The sequence below is a fragment of the Triplophysa rosa genome, linkage group LG25 (assembly GCF_024868665.1).
Source record: "Triplophysa rosa linkage group LG25, Trosa_1v2, whole genome shotgun sequence".
Taxonomy (NCBI): Eukaryota; Metazoa; Chordata; class Actinopteri; order Cypriniformes; family Nemacheilidae; genus Triplophysa; species Triplophysa rosa.
The window spans coordinates 16,569,762-16,588,373 of NC_079914.1; the positions used below are offsets into that span (position 1 = coordinate 16,569,762).

An 18,612-nucleotide genomic window follows, 5' to 3' on the forward strand; every position below is an offset into this window, starting at 1 on the left:
AATTCCCGTGTTTAAAAAAATCCTTATGCTGATCTAAGCACCAGTTGCGTTTCTTAAAATGTTCCCCTTGACTGTGTATTCTGTTATTGATGAATAAACACAAAAGAAAGTATGACAAGAACGTTTTATGGATCTTTTTTTATTTGAGTAAGAAAATTTGAAGTGCCCACGACAAACCCACCAAAGAGCTTCCAGCCCCAGAAGTCTGAAGTATTTACATCGCAAATGCAGTTTTGATTTTGTACGACTCATTTCAATTGTCTTTCTCATCCCGAGATACTGTTAGAACCACAGCTGAAAGTAAAGGGCGACTCGTTTGGGCTGGGGTCATCCTGCCAAGGTTTTAAATATTTAAAATATTTACAGTCCGGCAATCCAGAAACTCCATAATCCTGCACGTGTTTGATGGTGGGTACATGGAGCGTGAAGTGATCGGAGACATCTCCAATGTTCAGCGATCACATGATGAATTTAAAAAAAACGAGTCTGTTACAACAGCTTCTGATTCATCTTCAAAAAATAGACTCAAATCACCAAATGAAGAAAACGTCAATCCTGACTTCTTACTTCCGAAGCGTTTCCGTGAACAAAAAAGAAATCTGTCAATAAATACAATCACTGCAGAAACATGATGAAGTCGTAGACAGACAAACCCATTAGCGGCTCAGAGACACAAGGGGACTTTAATATGTAGAAGTTTCAGATCCATGTGGCCGTCGAGGTGAATCACACAGATGTGATGACAATCATGAGGTGTGGAGAGATGCTGGAGATTTGGCTGAGTAGATCTGGCGCGAGCCGTGAAAGGTGACCCTCAGAAAACTTGCACGGCGGAAATATCTGCAACACGTAAGCAGGCTGCAAAAGGAGGAGAGCAAGCGTTTCCATTACATTTCGTTGACGGGACAAAACGCATCCTGAAAATGACTGAATGAAGCCAGAAAAAGCACACACCTGATTGGAGCCGGGATTGGGGACGTTGATGATGCCCGCCGCCAGTTTGGCCTGCAGGTAATTGATGAAGGCAGATTTGAGTGCTTGTGTCTGGTTCAACACGTCTTCCTGATTGAGACCACAGGGCATCGCCAACAGCAGGCAGAAATCAGTTTCACCCTGACACAACACAAAACACACATTCATTTAATACTTTAAACATACAATCATCCACGTCCGTTTGACAATTCACATTGTTCAAGGATTGCATGACACACGAAGTGTCACACTTTCACGGGTTACATACAGTCATTCTGCGTGTGACTCCCTCTAACTGCTGCGCCTCTAGTCGCATCCTCTGTACAATCCGCAGAATCCCGCCACTCTCTGGAACAGGCAAAGACCTCAGGCCGAGAGCTTTGTTTCCACAGAGAAAGTGCAGTTGAACGGCTGCAGTGTCATTCTTCAGCGCCAACAGGCCTTGCCACACGATGGGGTACTTCTGCACAACACAACACAAACAGGAAGGTTTCAGCAGTTTTCTACCATTCTCCAATAAAACAAATCTTCAAGCTGTGAGACAATGTCACTCACATATGTTTACATTTCAGACTTACAGTTAGAAGCTGCACCATGTTCACAGGCTGATGTCCACCTGGCTCTACTTTAGCTTCAGCCTGTGACTGGTTTGACTCCGGCTCTTGAACACCCTTAAAAAAAAATACGAGCATAAATGTATAAAGTACACATGCACAGCACTGAACACACACACACACACACACACACACACACACACACACACACACACACACGTCTGAAAATAAAACTCACCTGTGATGGTGGGACGCTGATTCCCAGTGAAGAACCGTCAGGGAATTGAGAATGGGCAGGCCGTAGGTTCGTATACACAGGGGAATATTCAGTAAAAGATGCCCCGCCTCCTACTGCCATCAGCTGGACTCTCTGAGGAGAGGCTATGGGAGGCATCGCGCCACGGATGGCCACCATTCCTTCTTTAGCAGACGGTGACGGCGCCCTCTTCAGTTCGGATATTTTTGCTGCGTCCTTCTCAGACACTCCCTTTGTTAACATCTGCGGCCGGGGAGAAAGAGATGCTGCCATGCTGGTGGGAGTTGAAGAAGCTGGTAGGTTCTCAGCGGGCATGTGTCCCTGGTGTAATTCTGCAGCTGGACGATCGCTCTGCTGGTGGTGCATGAGCACGCGCATGTCTCTTGGAGCAATGTTAAACCGATCGAGTGGAAGGCCGCTGTGAAGGGTTCCGCGGTATTCGGCTGGTATGGATTCTGCTTTCAGCTGTGTGGCAGGCGGTCTCCCGAGAGCGGGATGGAAACGTCTGGCATCGTCCTCCCCTCCGTCAAGGCTCCTTGCATTCGCTGGGTTAACCTTGAGCACCATTTCTCTGTTCGCCACGGCCTGAGGGGAAGTGGGACGCTGCTGGCCAGGAGGCCAAGAGGAACTGAGGCTCTCAGAGTGAATCCCATAGTTCATCATAGAGAGAGGAGGCGTGTTCACTCGTACCTCGCCTTGAGTAAGGTGTCCTATCGGGCCGACGCAGTGTGGCGACATTCTGCCGATGCTGCCGTGAGCGTTGTGTGGAGGCATGATAACGGACTGCTCCGAATGATGTACATACTGAGGCAGAGAGGGCAATCCAGACGGAAGGACCATAGACACACCTTTGGGAGATGAAGAGCCAATAGGGGACGATACCTTGGTGAACGGAGAATGAGGGTGTCCGGATTTGCGTGGGGATCGCGGCTCTTGTTTTGACTGAATGAGTGACGGAGCTCGATCTGTGGGTGTGCCAGACATGAACCCGACATGATTACCTGCAGCTGAGGGAAGATGTGGGCTTAAAGCAGGGCTAATAGTTGGGACCCAGGCAGGTTTCACACGCTCATCCACGTTCAGGGACTCATCTCCTTTCTTGGGATGCTTCATCACCATCGGGTATTCTGCGTGATGGTAACTCATGACCTGCGATGGACCAGCGGTTTGTTGCAATCTTTTAACAACCCCACTTTGGACAGGCGTGTAAGCGGATTCTAGTTTGTCCAGTGCAGATTCTTGCTTGATAGAAAGGTTCAGCTGTGGTTTTATAGAATGGCCATGATCAGAGGGAAGGGATTTGGAAGCCGGTGGCTGGGAGGCACTGTAGAGGTCCGGCTTGATCTGTGGCATGGATCCCAGTTGCTGTGACTCTATATCAACAGCACTAGCTGGTGGGATCTGACTAATTTTGGCACTTATACGCTGCGGGCCCTCCATTTTTTGGCCAGAATGACTCAACACCACCACTCCTTCTGACGTCTGAACTCGAAGTCCTGCACTAGAGCCTGTACTCAGAGACGTACTCTCAACAATATAACGACCGGCATTTCCACCTTCCTCTCCAACTGCCGGACCATGATAAGCGCTGCTTTCTGCTAAGCTCGGCTGGTAAATCTGTTTCGGAGGTTGTTTGTCCAGAAAGGGATTTCCTATTGAAGCATTTAGCTTCTCTTCAGAGTCTGAAGGATTGCAAACTCTACTGATTACAGAGGTGGGAGTGGAAGCGATAACTGAAATGACTGACTTCTCACTGAAGATCTGCTTCGTTTCTGGAGATGGGATAGAAGCAGGCTGTCTGACTACAGGTGGGGCAGTAACTGATGCTTGCCTGTTATCTTGAGGAGCACTCTTGTTGGTTATCACATCTGGTGTTATCTCAATTTCTCTCACAGGAGGAGCATGAATGTTCCCAGATGTTGTGCTAATTTCTGACAATGGAACAGCCCTGGGCTTGGGGAGGATTTTACGCACATCACCTGGGTCAGCATCGTGAACAGACGTGTCTGTGGGTAATGTTGTGCTCTCCATAGGTGCTACAGAGGTCAGTGGAGGAGAGAGGACCGCTGCTTCTTTTTGTGGAATACAACGGTCTGTTGGGGACACAGACAGCCTACTTGGATGTGGTGACAAGTTTTTGCCGAGACAGATTCTTGTTGGAGATAATGAAGGTGACGAGCTGTCATATGAATAAGGCTGATTTCTGGATGAAGACGGGCTTCTGCTGATGGCTAGAGAGGATTTTGGAATATCAGGCTCTGTTTTTTGAGGCACCTCGGGCTCTGAATTAGAAGCTGTTAAACTCGCACTTGACTTGGAAGAGGAAGTAATGACAACAGTAGTGCTCGTTGGTGATCTCTCTGTTAATGTTGGAAGTTCTGCAGGTATGACCTCAGGTGACTTCCCAGAGGTGCTCTCAGCATCCAAAACTGTATCTTTGATGGGTTCCTTTTTGCTTCCTGCTGCCTTCTGACCTTTGGCTCTCTTTGAGGCTTTAGCTCTGCCCTTGCAGCCCTTTTTGGGAGTAGTTGCGGTGGTCTCCTCCTGAACAGCAGCTGTGTTGACACGGGGGTCAGCAACTTTTGAATTAGGCCCAGGAGTCCGGACGTCAGGATCTGAATCTACACCAGAGCTAATGATTTGTTCCGGTGGTAAACTGCTGGCCTCTGATGTAATGGAATCAATAGCAGCGGCGAGCTCTGTCTCACTGGATGGATTGGCAGGCTTTTCTTCTAAGTCACGCTGTGGTTCTTCAGCAAGTTCACCTACTGGACGTTGTGCCTTCGTGGGGCTACTTTTAAACGGAAGAGGAGAAGAATCTTCTGTCAGCTTGGCAATATTCTCAACAGCTTGCTCCAGCTCCAGCTCTCGAGACAGTAAAGGTCCTTGCGGCTCAGTAGTTTTCGACAGAACTGGCAATACCACATTTTCATTTTTAACATCCTCGTCTATCACATCACTTCCAAATGTAGTTTCTTGTAACTGATCTTTGGAGGAAACACCAGGTGAACTCTTTTTGACAGAATCATCATTTCTTCCTGGTTCATCCTCACTGGTTTGAAGCATTGCCTTTACCTCGGTCACATCAAGCTGGATTCTGAGGTTTTTAAGAAAAAGCGAACTTTCTTCAGTAATGAGTTTAGAGCTTTCTGACATTTTTTCCAATCCAGATGCCAGTGACATATTCACTGGACTTAGTCCCTTCTGTGTATGGGGTGAATGTTTGCCTTTACCCACTTTGGAAACTGCCTCATCAGTGCTATCCAATTCCTTGGTCTCAGTTGATTTTGACCGTTCTACTTTTCCCACCAGCGCATCCTCTGCATGCCGCCGATTCTTGGGGGGACGACCCCGTTTGGAAGTTGTTGGGGCAACAAGGCTCTCCGCTGCATCTGATCCAGCATCTTTGTCTGTGCCACGTTTCCGTGCAACACGAGGAGATTCTGCATCTTTTACAGGTTGAGGAACAGATTCATCTTCAATTGGTGTGGCATAGACAGAACGCACATTCCTACGCCTTGCCCTAACTGGCAGTGCTGTTTGCTCTGTACCTTGCTCCAGATCCAAGCTGTGCACTGGAGATTTGTTGAGTGACTTTGAATCAGGCATTGCCTTGGATGCCTCACCTCTGGGAGAAGATGAGCGTTTCAGTTTTTCTTTGTCAATACGCTCACTTTTGCGGGTGGTTTGTTTGTCTGGAGTAGCAGGCAGAATGGCAGCTGCTGCTGGTACAGTGGGTGAGGTTTTAGCCTTTTTAGTTCTTGACTTTGGAGGGGGTGAAACGGCTTCTTCAACAGCACAATGTTCAGTACCTTTCTGTTCATCTGCACTGTTAGGTTCAGCTTCTACAACAGACTGCACAAGTTCTGTTTCAGGTTCTTCAGCAGGGACTTGTAGGGGGGGGGAGTTAGGTGGTTCAGGTGATTTCAATGACAGCTCAACTTTTGGTTGTGCATCATCATTTGTGAGCTGTTCTGTGACTTCTTCATGAACACGCTCCACTTCATTAGTCTTCGGTGACGATTTCATCTCATCAACTGAAGTTTTCGCCTCTTGGCAATCTGAGGAATTTGACTCAATATTTTGCTCAATCAAAGGGTGTGGTGGCTGAGCTGAGGGCTCTTCAGGCTCTTGAGCTTCCTCTTTCACAGTAGGCTCAGGCAAACTATGGGATGCAACATCAGCATTTTCCATTTCTACTGCTGGCAAAGATTCTTTAGGCGCTACAACGTGTGGAGATGTTAGAGGGGCCTGAACTGAACTAGTCTCTGGTGCATGAACAGGGCTAATCGATTTGACCTCCGTTTGATGGATAAGATTAGCTTCAGTGGCATTCGGCTGCTGTGCTTCTTGTTCTTCCTCTTCTATTTTATCTAATTTAATCTCATCTGTGCTTTCGCCTTGCTTGGAAACTTGATGGCATTGTTCTTTAGTCTTCCGTTGCTGCAACCTGGTAAGCTCTAAAAAGCGGCTGTGAAAAAGCACAACTGGTTCCGGCTCTGGCTGCCCTTCAGCAGAGCCTTGCTGAGAATACAAACATCCAACACCATGTTGTTCAGGCTCCTCGTGCTTTCTTTCCAGATGCTGGAGGCGTCTTGAATCTTGCTCAAAAATAGAACTGTGAAGAAAGCGTGATGCAAACAGCTCTCGCCGCTCTTGTTCTTCTGGCTTTGGATCTACTTTTCTCTCATCCAATTTGTCATCAGACTCGCTTCGAATCTTCTTTTTCTTCAAATACCATGAGGGTGTCGGCCGTGGTGCTGCCTCTACTTTTTCTGTGTCCTTTCGGCTTCTTAAACTGGCAAAATGCGAGTCGCAATCGAGAAAAGACCAGTTATCTTCTCTTGATGAAGACAAAGACTTCGCACGTTCTAACAAAGCTTTAGTATCTGGTGTGATAGCTTGATCATCTGCGAAGGAGCGGAACTTGTTTCTCTCAAGAGAGAATGTTAGCTTTGACGACTCTGTCAGTCTGTCTGTACGATGTCTTCCTGTGAAGGATACAGAGGTCGAGGGCGAAGGAGAGTTTGATTTATTTTCACGATCCTCTTCAGAGTCTGAGCGCACTTCTCCAGGTTCTAAATCAGGCCAAAGTCCATAATCCAAGAACTTCGGATTGAGACGTCTTTTCTCTGAGCTTCTTGAAAAGTCTGGCAACAAGTCTTGCTTTAGTCGACTATCCCAGCGTCTTTGCTGCTCATCTTGTTGAGATGTGTTCATCTTTGACATTTGTGGTGCATGCATCTGTTTATCTGGAAGCTCTGGATCTGGCTGAACATTATCATCAGGTCTAGATGGCTCTTTAGCAGTCAATTGACTATGAGCGTCCGTATAATCTTCTTCTCTTTGTTGAGGGGCATGCTGAAATCGTGGAGAGTTTGTGTTATTCCATTCTGAGTCTTCGCTCTTTTGCCTGAAGGTTCGGTAAATCCGTTCTCGCTTAGCACTCATATCTATTTCAAATGCCTCTTGCTTCTTGCTCTTAATCGGGGAAGAATTATCAGTAACATCTTGCGGAGGTTTACCTACTTCATGCACCAGGCTACGATGTTCAAGGTCTTCTGCATCTAAACCCAGAAGAGTTTCTGGTTTTCCCGGTTTATCAGGCTCCTGCAGCTGTTGCCGTAGTCGCCTATTCTGCTCCATCTGTTTGCGATAACTCTGAGACAAGTCAATATTATCTAGATACTCGTCCCTTGCTTTTTGATCCTTTTCTGAGGTTACGTCAGTTGAAGTCCGCCTAGACAGACTTTGTCCAGGGTGAGATTTGGAGTCTATAGGTTCCACCTCGGAGGATTCACCTGGTCGTACCAATGGGCCCTGAGACGTTCCTCTCAGACTGCTATCGAGCTCTACCCTGTGACTATAATGAGACGTCATCTTGACTTTGGAGTGTTCTCTTTTCTGAACCTCTTTCTCTGTTTTTACATCAGCATCAGTCTCTTTTGTGAACCCTGGGTTAGGACCAAAGTCTGAAGAACCTGGATCCTCATCCATGCGTCCTTTTTTCTGCCTTACAGCTTTCCCACTGGGATCACCAAAGCGTCTCTTTCTTGCTTCAAGTCTGTTAGAATCGAAAAGGGAATCTTTGCCATCGCTACCAGATTCAGCTTTGAAGTGTTTCTTTGCCTTTCCTTTGCCATCGCGATCCAATGACTCACTTTTCCCTTGATCAAGTCGTTCTCCCTTTTGCGATTCACTGCGAGTCACATTGTCAGCTGGGGAGAGCTCGTTGTCTCCTTTATGCTTTGGTCTTTCTTCTCTCTCCACATCTGAAACTTTTACTTTCCCACTTAATTCTGGACAAGCCTCTCTATCCGCTTCTGAATGAGATGCGCTGGGCGATTGCACTTTTCCTCTCCTTTGTTTGGCTCTCTCCCCTTTCTCCCTGTCAGACTTTTCCTTGCGTCTGCCACGCTTCTTGTTTTCAGTCGCACTCACACGCTCTGCCTCAGTCTGCTCCAGTTCCTGCTCCGGCTCTTCCCCTTTGAAATCTACTGGGGACTTTTCTGTCTTGTCAAACTGAGATGGTGGTGGTGGTGGTGGAGATAAAGAGCTGCAGCTTCCAGATCTTTCAGAAGAGTGCCTGTACACTCGTCTTTCAGCTTCCCGTGACACACGATCAGATGGTGAGGGTGAAGCAGAGGGACTTATGGTGCGGCGTGGATGTGATGGGCTCCATCTGCTTCGATCTGCCTCAAAGCGTTCCCGCTCCCGCTCTCGTTCTCGCTGGATGTAGCTGTACTTCCTGATATCCTCAAAAGGGTCTCGATAATCTCTGTATTCACGTGGGTCCTCGTGGTACCGGGGATCATAATGGTCTCCTTGGTAATGGTCCAACTCTGCATAGCGATCACGGCTGCGACCAGAGTAGTCTCGTCGGGGGTCTTCAGTATAAATGCCAGGGGTCCGCACATTCTCATAATATGCCCTTTCTGCTGCGAAGTCATGATATGAAGCTCTCCGGTCATCTCTGCCAGAAAAAATGAGGAAAATTAGCCTTAGATCATTTAAGAACATCTGCGCAACCGTAAGACCCTTGTTCATATTCATAACACAATTTAAAATATTTTTGAGGAAGTCCGAGAGCTTTATGACTCCCTATTAGACAGCAAAGTAATCTACCCTCAAACTGCAGAAAGTTAGTAAAGACATAAATTGTCCATGGGCCGGTTGCACCAGCTGGACATACACCAAATTTGTACTTGTTGCACCACCAAGGTGTAGCGTACTTCTGAGACTAAATCTTACGTCTAGTCAAAGGTAGACGTATGTAAAAATTCTTGACGTTTTTCCATGGAGAACAAAATAATACAGTGTAAAATTGAGATAATGTCGCATCTATACAGACTGCACAGAGCGGAATCCGTGCCTGCGTTATCTACAGAAAAATTTTGCATTTTAAAGTGTATTTAAGCACTCTTCATTGACAATTGAACATACACCGCATGAGTGCAATTTGTGAGCAGTAGTAGGCAGAAGATGCGCTGTTTGCTGTTGCGTAAAAAAATGGAAGAAAGGACGAACAATCAGATATTCTACAATAAAACTAATCGGTGGAGCAGGAAACTTAATTTATCCGTCGATTTCCTGAGTCAGAGATGGATTATTTCAAATTAATTCACAAAAACGAATGCTCATGTTAAGTTTTATTTTCATTTAGGTTGAACCACTGCAGACAAACTTAATGATATATCAAACTTTCTGAGCTTTGAATGTATGTTGCTTTGCTGTCTATAGGGAGTCATAAAGCTCTTGGACTTCATCAAAAATATATTTCATTAATAGTTTTTTTTTTTACTAATTGTGTGTGCATGTGTGTGTGTGTTAGTACGTGTGCATATTGTGTGTGTGGAGTGTTTTTTATGTGGGTATGTCTGTCTTCTGTTTTCACCTTTTTCTTGTTTTGCAGGTACAACTTTAATTGGTTTGCTTATAGTCAATATGTCTTATGTACAGCTGCTTTGTAACAATGAAAATTGTAAAAAGCGCTATATAAATAAAGTTGAGTTAATTGTAATAATTTGTGTTCTGAAGATGAACGAAGACCTTACGGTTATGGAATGACATGAGGGTGAGTAATTCATGATTCTTCAGTTAGTATTCCTTTATTTATAGAATATCTGTTTTCACTCAGTTCTGTCTGCACTAAATGAAGAACTTGCCTCCTCTCTGATGAAATTTCATAGAAGTCGCGGATGTCCTGTCCTGATGCCTGCATAGAACGATAGAAAGCCATCTGACTCTCCTGACTGGCAAAATCCACCTGGACAGAAAACAAACATTGCATTCATCAAATTTAAAAAATACAAATGGCTATATCTCTGTCAATCTTTTCTAACAGTACCTTAATTTTGTTCCCTCCGATCTTCCATCCTTTGGTTTCTCTGACAGCCGCTTGAGCAAAATCTGCGTTGTTGTACAGAATAAGAGCCATTCCTTTTAACCTATCAAACACAGCCTGTGAAAGGAGGAATATAGTTAGCCTAACTCCACACAGTGTTAAATATAAATTGAAGTGCCAATTTTTTTTCACAAATACTGAATTTCCTTCTAAATTAATACAGTAAAAATAAATTTAATAAGAGCTTCCTGGCTATTCTACCTTGACAACAGGTCCGTAACGACAGAAGTGTCGTGTGAGGTACTGTTCTGTAATATTAGAGGTTAATCCATCTAACCACACGCACGCTGTTGGCATACTCTTCCCGAAGCCAAGCTGTAACATGACATGACACTGGGAGTGAAAACACGTCATTTATAAAACTGAAATAGAAGTTTCTGTTAAATTAAGCCTTGGAAATATAGTGCATGAACGTGTAAGTGGCCGATCACACAGAACCCGTTTTTTCATGTTTGAAAACGTGAGGCGCTGCGCCGTGCTGCTTCTTCGGTTGGCTTTTTGAAAAGAGCAGCTTTTTTTATGTTGCTAGGCAACAACTGAAACAGCTGTACTGTCTCCTCCATCATTGCAGTCTGTACGTTTTAAGCAACTGTAAAGTTCTGTCACCACAACGGAAGCCCTGCCTCTCCATTCATTCGTTTGGACAATGGAAAAAAGGCGCATTTTCTGCTCAGAGTTGAATTTTGTTCAACTTCAGGCGCTCAGAGCGTTCCGCCAAAAAAGGCGAGGCGGCAAAAAGGCGAGGCACCTGGCACACATAAGCAGCACGCAAAACGCTCCCTGCCAACTGGAAACAATTCAAAAGAGGCACGTCTAACAGCAAAAAACGCGTTCTGTCTGATCGGATCCTTGCGGAGTTCCCTTCATGAAGCTACAGGAAGTAAATACCTTCAGTCTGTTCGATCCGAGATACTCTCCATCCATTTTCTTGATGGCTTTACAAACACTTGCAATATCAGAGTACTGAACAAATGCATACTGGGGAACACCATTAACCCTCTTGATATCAATGTCCTGAAATCAACAGGAAACGCATCACTAAACTTTTGCACATTCTGTAGGATAAAGTATTGAAACAATCTCAGTGAAGTCTAAAAATGACTGTGAGTGCTCTTTTTCTCACATAGGATTTAAATGTCCTTATAGACTGCTCCAAAAGCACAGAGAAAAAAAGTTGATGATCTTACCACTATCTCTCCAAAACGCTGGAAAACATCAAGTAACTGCTGATAATTTGTAGTCTTCTCTAGATTTCCTATAAACAACGTACGGGTGGCCTTTGGATGAAATTCATCAATGCGTCCATCCAGGGGCCGAAACTCATTTTCACTTTCCGTTTCTGTTAGAGGTGAAATGATCAGGACGTAGCGTCATCTCGACACAGCAAACTTGACATCAAGACAACAACAAAAAATCCTCACCAGGGCCGTTCCAGGCGGTGACCTCAATCTGCATCCCAAAGAAAAGTTTTCCTTTAGAAACGCCGAGAGCTTTCTCCTGGTCCTCCTGCTGTCTGAAGAACACTAAGCCGTAGCGCTCCTCGGATGCGCCGTGAATCTGCACTGATGTCACTTTCCCATATTTTTTAAACTCGTGGAAAAGCCCGTCTTTCAAGCTTGTGTCTGAGAGATACAAAGCATCGTTTTACACACTCAATGGAGCTATTTCTCGCTCTAGAACATCTACTGTCCCTTCACACTTGTGAGCTGAAATCAGCGCGTGACGTTAACGTGACGCCATCATGTGATGTGCACAGGGCGATTAAACGCAAACATGCTCACCTGTAGATCGTGTGGGAAGGTTCTGGACTCTGATACCAAAGCTTCTCCGGGGCTCATCAGGGTCTAAAGCAAGTGTAGGAGGTGGTGGAGGTGCGTGAGTCGCCGCAGACTGCACGGAGCGCGCTCTAGACCCTTCACTGGAGCTGCTGTTTGAATCACTGCTGCCACAGAACAGACAAACTTCATTCAACACAATCTACAGTCATTTAGCCACACACTGCTAACATCTGTTGAACTGCCATTCAATTAACCCATAAAAACACAGTGTCCAACATTTTGTGTGCAGCCCTGTTATTGGTCACTTTCTCCAGCATGGAAGCAACATCAATAAACTCAATCCATGTGGTCAACTTAACCCTTCATCTCTTTTCACTCCATGCACTTTTTCTTTCAAAGGATTGTTGATTTTTTATAGTAAGACACAAGTCTTCAAACCATCACCATGGCAGAGCCAGAAAAAAAAAACAAAGCAGAAAAGAGCGAAAGTGATCAGACAAGAGCCTGAACACGAATCAATATATGACGGACTGGCGCGAGCTGCAAGAGGCAACGGGTTGCAAAACTGATGGAGACCTAACCTTATGTGTACAGTTTTTCTTACTGTCCTGTACTTATTAGTTATAAGGCTGTGCTCGGTTGTTTATTGACGCACTAACGTTACTGGTTCACAATTTATAACCGTAAGGTAGACTAGAGATAATGAAATGTTGCTGGGTCTCAATAGCTTACGTAGCATGATCGTGCCTCGTAACGATGACTACCAAACCACAATAAATGTTTTATGGTCAAAAGTTGCTGATTCCTCAGTTCATGCACGTAGACTAATGTTATCAGTATCTATAGTTACTATGCTAGGCACTAGTGTTGTCAAAAGTTCCAGTACTTCGGGTCCAAGTTGGTACCTAAAAATAAAAAAGTTTGCGGTACCTAATTTTCATAAGACCCGGTAGCACCGACGTACCGGGTCAACCAGGTACTGATGCTCTGTCTGACAGGTTGTCAGTCGGAAACTTTTTATAGACGCAATAAGACTTGATGAGCGGGTCCGTCCACAAGAGATGCGCGCAGAAATACTTCAGAGTAAAGTCATTTTACTAAGAAAACAAACAGAGTTTTGTGGTGAAAGGAGGAACCATCCAGATTTATTTGAACAAGTTCAAGCAGTAAGTTTCAAATTCTGTTCGCGTTTGCATTATGAATGTTGCATCATATGTTAAGTTAAGGGTAACATTAAAATAAATGTGTTAATTTGTTAGCGCCAATGCTAATCCAGTCAAGTGTCCTTATTAACCATTTAATGCTTTTATAACTGTAATGGGGCAAAATAAATGGGAGGACATAATGGGTAAACAGTACCTATTTTAAATAGGCCCATCCAAAATCTATGTGCTAGAAAACAATATATGTTTGACTAGAAATGTGTATGTCTTGGATAGATAACTAAGGTTTAAAAAGACAAATTTAAACTAAAGAAAAATCTATCTGTTGCAAATATTACCTTAATGTAAGTAATCTTGTATAAATGCAGTAAAAAAACTGAGGTTTGTTTTAATATTGCATATGCATGTTTGTTCAGTCAGTTGACTTACTGAAGTTTATTCTATTTGTCTTATACAGCAGCAGACTGAGGAGGATGTTCATCAGCATCAGCAGAGAGCACACAACAGTTTCAGCAACAATTAACTTGGCATTGCTTTTTATAAATTTATATTAACAATGAGCTTCATTAATAAAATTGTGTTTCAATTAGCATGTGCTGGTGTTTTGCTTTGGTACCAAAATTGGTACCGAGAACCGTGGAATTTTACTGGTATTGGTACCGAATACTGAAATTTTGGTACCGTGACAACACTACTAGGCACTATTCCCACAGAGAGTTAAGTGGGAGTTAGTGATTGTACCTATTACACAAAGCACAATGCCTGGTCGTGGGTGTGTTTCCAAAAATATAACTACAGAAAATTATTTTCGTTTGGTAACTAAACACATTCACATCCGTGCTTTGTGTTTTGGGTGACTACAAATGTGCTATGTAGCTAACGTTAGCACGCTATTCGCTAACAGCTAACAACCACCTGCTTCCTCAGAATCTAGTTTGAGCTATAAGTATAGCCCAGTAGTACACCCCCGCGGGAGCCAAAAGGGTGGGTTAGTACATGCACAGTTTATGAAGTGACAGCGGTTTCTGCTCAGTCAACAAATTCACGTGTATTGCGCTGCTCACGGGCAAGCTTAAACGGCGACAGTATTTACGACACTGATAAAAGACAATTGCGCTTAACCACATGGGGGAACCATAAGCAAAAGTTCTCTAGTGTTGCTTTAAATGTGCTGAATATATGCCGAATGGTTTCAAAAAGAGCTAATCTCACATGAAATAAAGAGATAAATAGGTTTCTAACCTTCCACTTCCAGTGCTGCTGGTGCTGCTGACAGAATCAGAGCTTGAAGACTGACTACGTGAACGTGACCGCAGACCTCGGCCAGGTGAAACAGGGGTTCTTTTAGGTGAGGGAGGTGCTTTAGGGGTCTGCCCCGTGCTCCTCTGGGGCGACAGGTGTCGAGACTGGGAAGAGTGTGAGGATCGACTCCGCCGGTGATGGTACGTCCGATCTGCACGCCGGCCCCGGTCTTCACGGTAAGGGTCGCGGCGAGCAGAGCTGGAAAGCGTAAATGGATCACGAATTCGCGACTCAAAGTGAGACTCCGGGGTGTCAAAGCCACCGCTAATAGAACTAGCGCCAGGGCTAGAACTGACTGCAGAGGCAAACATAGAACGGTCCCGATAATAGTCCGTGTTGTAATGCCGCGGCCTGTCGAAACTGCCGCCACGTTCATGATGTCCGTAAGGACTGTGTTCGTACGCTCGCTCCCGACTGTCAGAGCTGCTGAGAGAGAGAGAGAGAGAGAGAGAGAGAGAGAGAGAGAGAGAGAGAGAGAGAGACACCAAACAAGAGAGAAAAATACAAACTTAGAATTGAATTGAATACATTTGACACGTGCATATAAACCATCATGCCTCCCATAACATTTTTTTTTTTTAATTCTAAAAATATTCAAACGCTTTTAAAAATCTACTGAGCCAGGTTGGGGATGCCACAACTTATTGAGGACAAGATAAGATATTTCTGGAGGACGGGTTTATTGTGGGGTTTCATTATGCTGAACGTGAGCTTCAGGTCGCTTCTTGATGAATCATGCAATTATTACAAAGCAGTTTTAAAGTTTTGATTCATCTATTCATGAATAATCTGATGAACCATGCTTGCTCTCTCTGACTCCAGGAGGGAGAAATTTGAGAAAATGAAAGAGCAGACACACTGAGGAAAACAGTATCAGAAGCAGAAGAAACTCATCAGACAGACATACGGAGGGACAGAAGGAGTAAAACAATACAAGCTAGAAACTTAATGTCTTTGGCCTACGGGCTCTAGAGTTAGTAAATAACAGGGATGAAGTAACAGGGAAAAGCATGTCTAGGGTTAGATAGAGAAAGCACAAAAATGCATTAGGCAGGGCAATACCAACCTTTTGAGAGCAGTAACTGACCCTACATATTCCAAATACAATATAGGAGGAATTTTGTGTGAGCCAAAAACAGTGACGCCGGGAAAATAAGGTCCCAATTCCGATCATGAAAAAAATCTTCATCCGGTACAGAGAGAGTCGCTTTGCTCAAGACGCAACGAGTGCTAAAGAAACTCAAGAACGGTTTGGAAAAAAAACACTTTACTCCTGACAGAAACCCTTCAGGTACATTACTTGGAATGGACAGTCCAGAAAAACGTGTTCTTTCTTTTTCACCACTGGTCAAGACAGGAATAATCCAAACTCATCATTATTTCATCAGCGTAATAACGGACAAAAAAATCAAGCATGTTATTCCAGTCTGTATTCCACATATTAGTTCCTCAGCATTCAGACTTCAGGAAACGCCTCTCCTATCATCTTGAAGATGCCGTGACTTCTATTGTCCATCTGAACCCCAATAAAATGGGTGTGTTGGTGTGTACATCCACACGAGATCACGTAATCCAATAAAAGGCTCGCGTTTGATCTACACCTATACATCCAAACAAGTGATTACATCCAACATGAAGGCCGTGGGAATCTTCCTCCATCCAGATGGAGATGTCTTCTGGTCTTCGAGGGTTTCAATAAAAATCCATAGAGATTCACGTTTATGTCCCTCTCTAAGTGTGATGGGCGGTGAATCAGATGGAAATGATGAAGCCCTGACAATCACTTAACTCCACATGGACCCAGTAACGGCAACCTCACCTTAATCCTGTTCTAAATCCAGCAATCTTTACGAGTCTCGAGTTTTAAATCCAGCAGAGCAATACACATCCACAGCTGACCATGACAGACAGTTAGAACAATTACCGAATGGGTGATGTGATAATCGTGCAAGGCAAACAAAAAGAGCAACAAAAAAAAGTTTGGTTACATGTGAACGTAACTACTTTCCTGTTAAAAATCTTGCGTTATATCCATTTTGGGCACATACTTCCAAAAAGGAGTGATCCAAGGGGTAATATCCGCAACTTTGGCCAACGCCTAATATCCAAAACTCACCCGTTACGTCTCCGTCATCGTAATATCCAAACTGTAATACCCGGATATTTTCCACAGGGGTAATATCCAACTCAGAAGAGGGCTATGGCTCACACAGTAATCCCATATTTTGAACACACCAATCTAATCCAATCATTCTTACACGACAAGATTAATAATTCCGTTTTGCGAAGTCAGGCCAGAGAATGAATCTGGTTTTAGAGATCTGTAACGTCACCGGTTCATTCTCACGTGTTTAACCCAACCTCAACACCTGTTTGACAGTGGCAAACTCTGACACATCGTCCCTCTGTAGTGCAGAGGGAGCCTGTGTCCACTTACCCGTCTAGTCTGCGTTCATAGCGCCCCTCTCTGGTGTGGAGGGACACCGGGGGCCCGTACACTGGCCCCACAGAGCCCCTCGAGAACCCCGCAACCTCCCGTCCGTGGCTGCTAGACGGGGTGCTGTCTTCCAGACCCCGCACGGCGCTGGGCACTGAACCCGGTTCATTGTAATCGGTGCGGAGGTCCCTGTCCCCCATTTTGTTGACTGCATTATGGGCCTTTTGAGCACTTTTGATGTCCACAAAATCCACGAATGCTGCAACACCACCCTCCGAACCGCGCTTCCGCAAAACCTTGACGCTCTCCACCCGGCCATATCTGAAAGTCAAAGAGAAATAACACTGTGTTACACTTTTATAGGTGCGTACATGAACACAGTACGAGTGATATGAAGGACATGTTTTGAGTTTGTCTTTCAGATCGGCAGATTATCAGATGCGTTGTGTCCGTTTCTATCAAGGATACTTGCTGTCCGCTTTGTATTTTACAGATTTTTTTAGCAAGTAATATTGTGTAAAACCTTAGCTATTATTCTGCCTTTTGGTATCATGAATCAGTATCTGGTTATATTCATCACCATATTATGAACATATGTAACAAATGAAAAATATTACGACTAGTATAAATTTAAAACTTTGATAAATATTTCCAAATTTAAGAAGTAATTATTCTTAGATCATTTCTGTTCTAGACTTTTCTGTTGATTTAATTATTTTATTATCAGTGTATAGTTTTTCGTACAGTTAAGTTAGTGTGTTCATGATCTCGACGCGCTTTATCGTGTGATTAATTCAGTTCGTCTTCCTGTGTGAACCCATCAATCCCAGTGAGGCGAGTCAACTTTCACATCGAATAGTGTGACACGGAGGATCTTTACGACCATCCTGTTGATATTTCTGAGTGTTTCTGCAGCTTTTAACGGCTCGTGTTGTTGAACCGGCTCAGCCCGTCCGTTAGCCGCGAGCTAACCGCGCACGCAACGCGACGCATTCGCAGTTTTCACATACAACACAGCGTTTTATGCGAGTTTGCGTATTACGCAAACGGGCGGAGAAAACGAAGCGATCGTTTTCTGTGGAAATTACTTCAGACTTTACGAATTAAACAGCAAAACATGAGGTAGTCTCGCGCGAGCCAGTAGGCTAACGTTAACTGCTTCACTTGATCGCGTTTATATGCTGACGGTTCATTCGAGATCGTTTCACTGCGCGGCGGCTTGTTTTTACTCACTTAACCGCGTTTGGCTTTGATTACGGACTTTCATTTTGTTTTAACCGTCTTTTGTCGCCAATTTTCTTCTGTGTGTGTGTGTGTGTGTGTGTGTGTGTGTGTGTGTGTGTGTGTGTGTGTGTGTGTGTGAGCGCGCGCGCGACTCAAGGCCCGCGTCACAGCGCGCGCTGCTTCGCTTCTTGTGTAACTTACCGTTTAAAATGCTCCACGATCTTCTCCTCGCGAACATGTTCGGGTAAATTTCCCACCCAGAGGTGTCTGGTTTCCCGAACCATCCTGCGTCGTCCGTGTCCCGTTCATGCACATATGCGCTTTAGCGTCGTTTAATCTCTGACCGTGAGGGGGAAATCCACCGCGAGCTCGTGTGAGGAAAAAGATCTGGCCGCTGTGCGCGTGCTCGATCGGGAGCGCGCGAAGGAACCGCCGGTGACGAGCAACGCAACCCTGCGCGCCCTTGTGATTATGCGACATCCGCGCAAGTGTCACGATCTCATAAAGTATGAATGAAAATAA

The 18,612-nt window shown here is 44.7% G+C and overlaps 1 protein-coding gene across 7 annotated transcripts; it reads right to left on the minus strand.

Moving 5' to 3' along the window:
* Positions 1-115: 115 nt before the first annotated feature.
* Positions 116-18,504, minus strand: si:ch1073-335m2.2 (msx2-interacting protein). 7 transcript variants are annotated; one of them, XM_057326386.1, is made up of 15 exons: positions 18,292-18,504; positions 16,867-17,187; positions 14,370-14,852; positions 11,968-12,128; positions 11,608-11,808; positions 11,374-11,525; positions 11,075-11,200; positions 10,388-10,519; positions 10,130-10,243; positions 9,948-10,048; positions 1,765-8,755; positions 1,551-1,643; positions 1,241-1,435; positions 955-1,113; positions 116-858 (listed from the first exon to the last, which is right to left on the minus strand). In XM_057326386.1, the coding sequence occupies exons 1-15, from the start codon at positions 18,372-18,374 to the stop codon at positions 727-729; spliced, it is 9,444 nt and encodes a 3,147-aa protein (XP_057182369.1). In that variant the 5' UTR covers positions 18,375-18,504; the 3' UTR covers positions 116-726. The 7 variants fall into 7 exon arrangements, with proteins under 7 accessions (XP_057182369.1, XP_057182372.1, XP_057182370.1 ...); XM_057326389.1 differs by having other exon boundaries at positions 10,388-10,501; positions 11,968-12,125; positions 14,370-14,855; XM_057326387.1 differs by having other exon boundaries at positions 11,968-12,125; positions 14,370-14,855.
* Between the last annotated feature and the right edge of the window lie 108 nt (positions 18,505-18,612).

What these genes read in the sequence shown, in the direction of transcription:
- si:ch1073-335m2.2 (XM_057326385.1), bottom strand. Translation starts at nt 18,374, where the DNA reads ATGGTTCGGGAAACCAGACACCTCTGGGTGGGAAATTTACCCGAACAT. An exon ending in ATCGTGGAGCATTTTAAACG is followed by an intron (nt 17,188 to 18,291) that starts GTAAGTTACACA and finishes TTTGACTTTCAG; the next exon opens with ATATGGCCGGGTGGAGAGCG. An exon ending in CCAATCCCGGCTCCAATCAG is followed by an intron (nt 859 to 954) that starts GTGTGTGCTTTT and finishes CTCCTTTTGCAG; the next exon opens with CCTGCTTACGTGTTGCAGAT.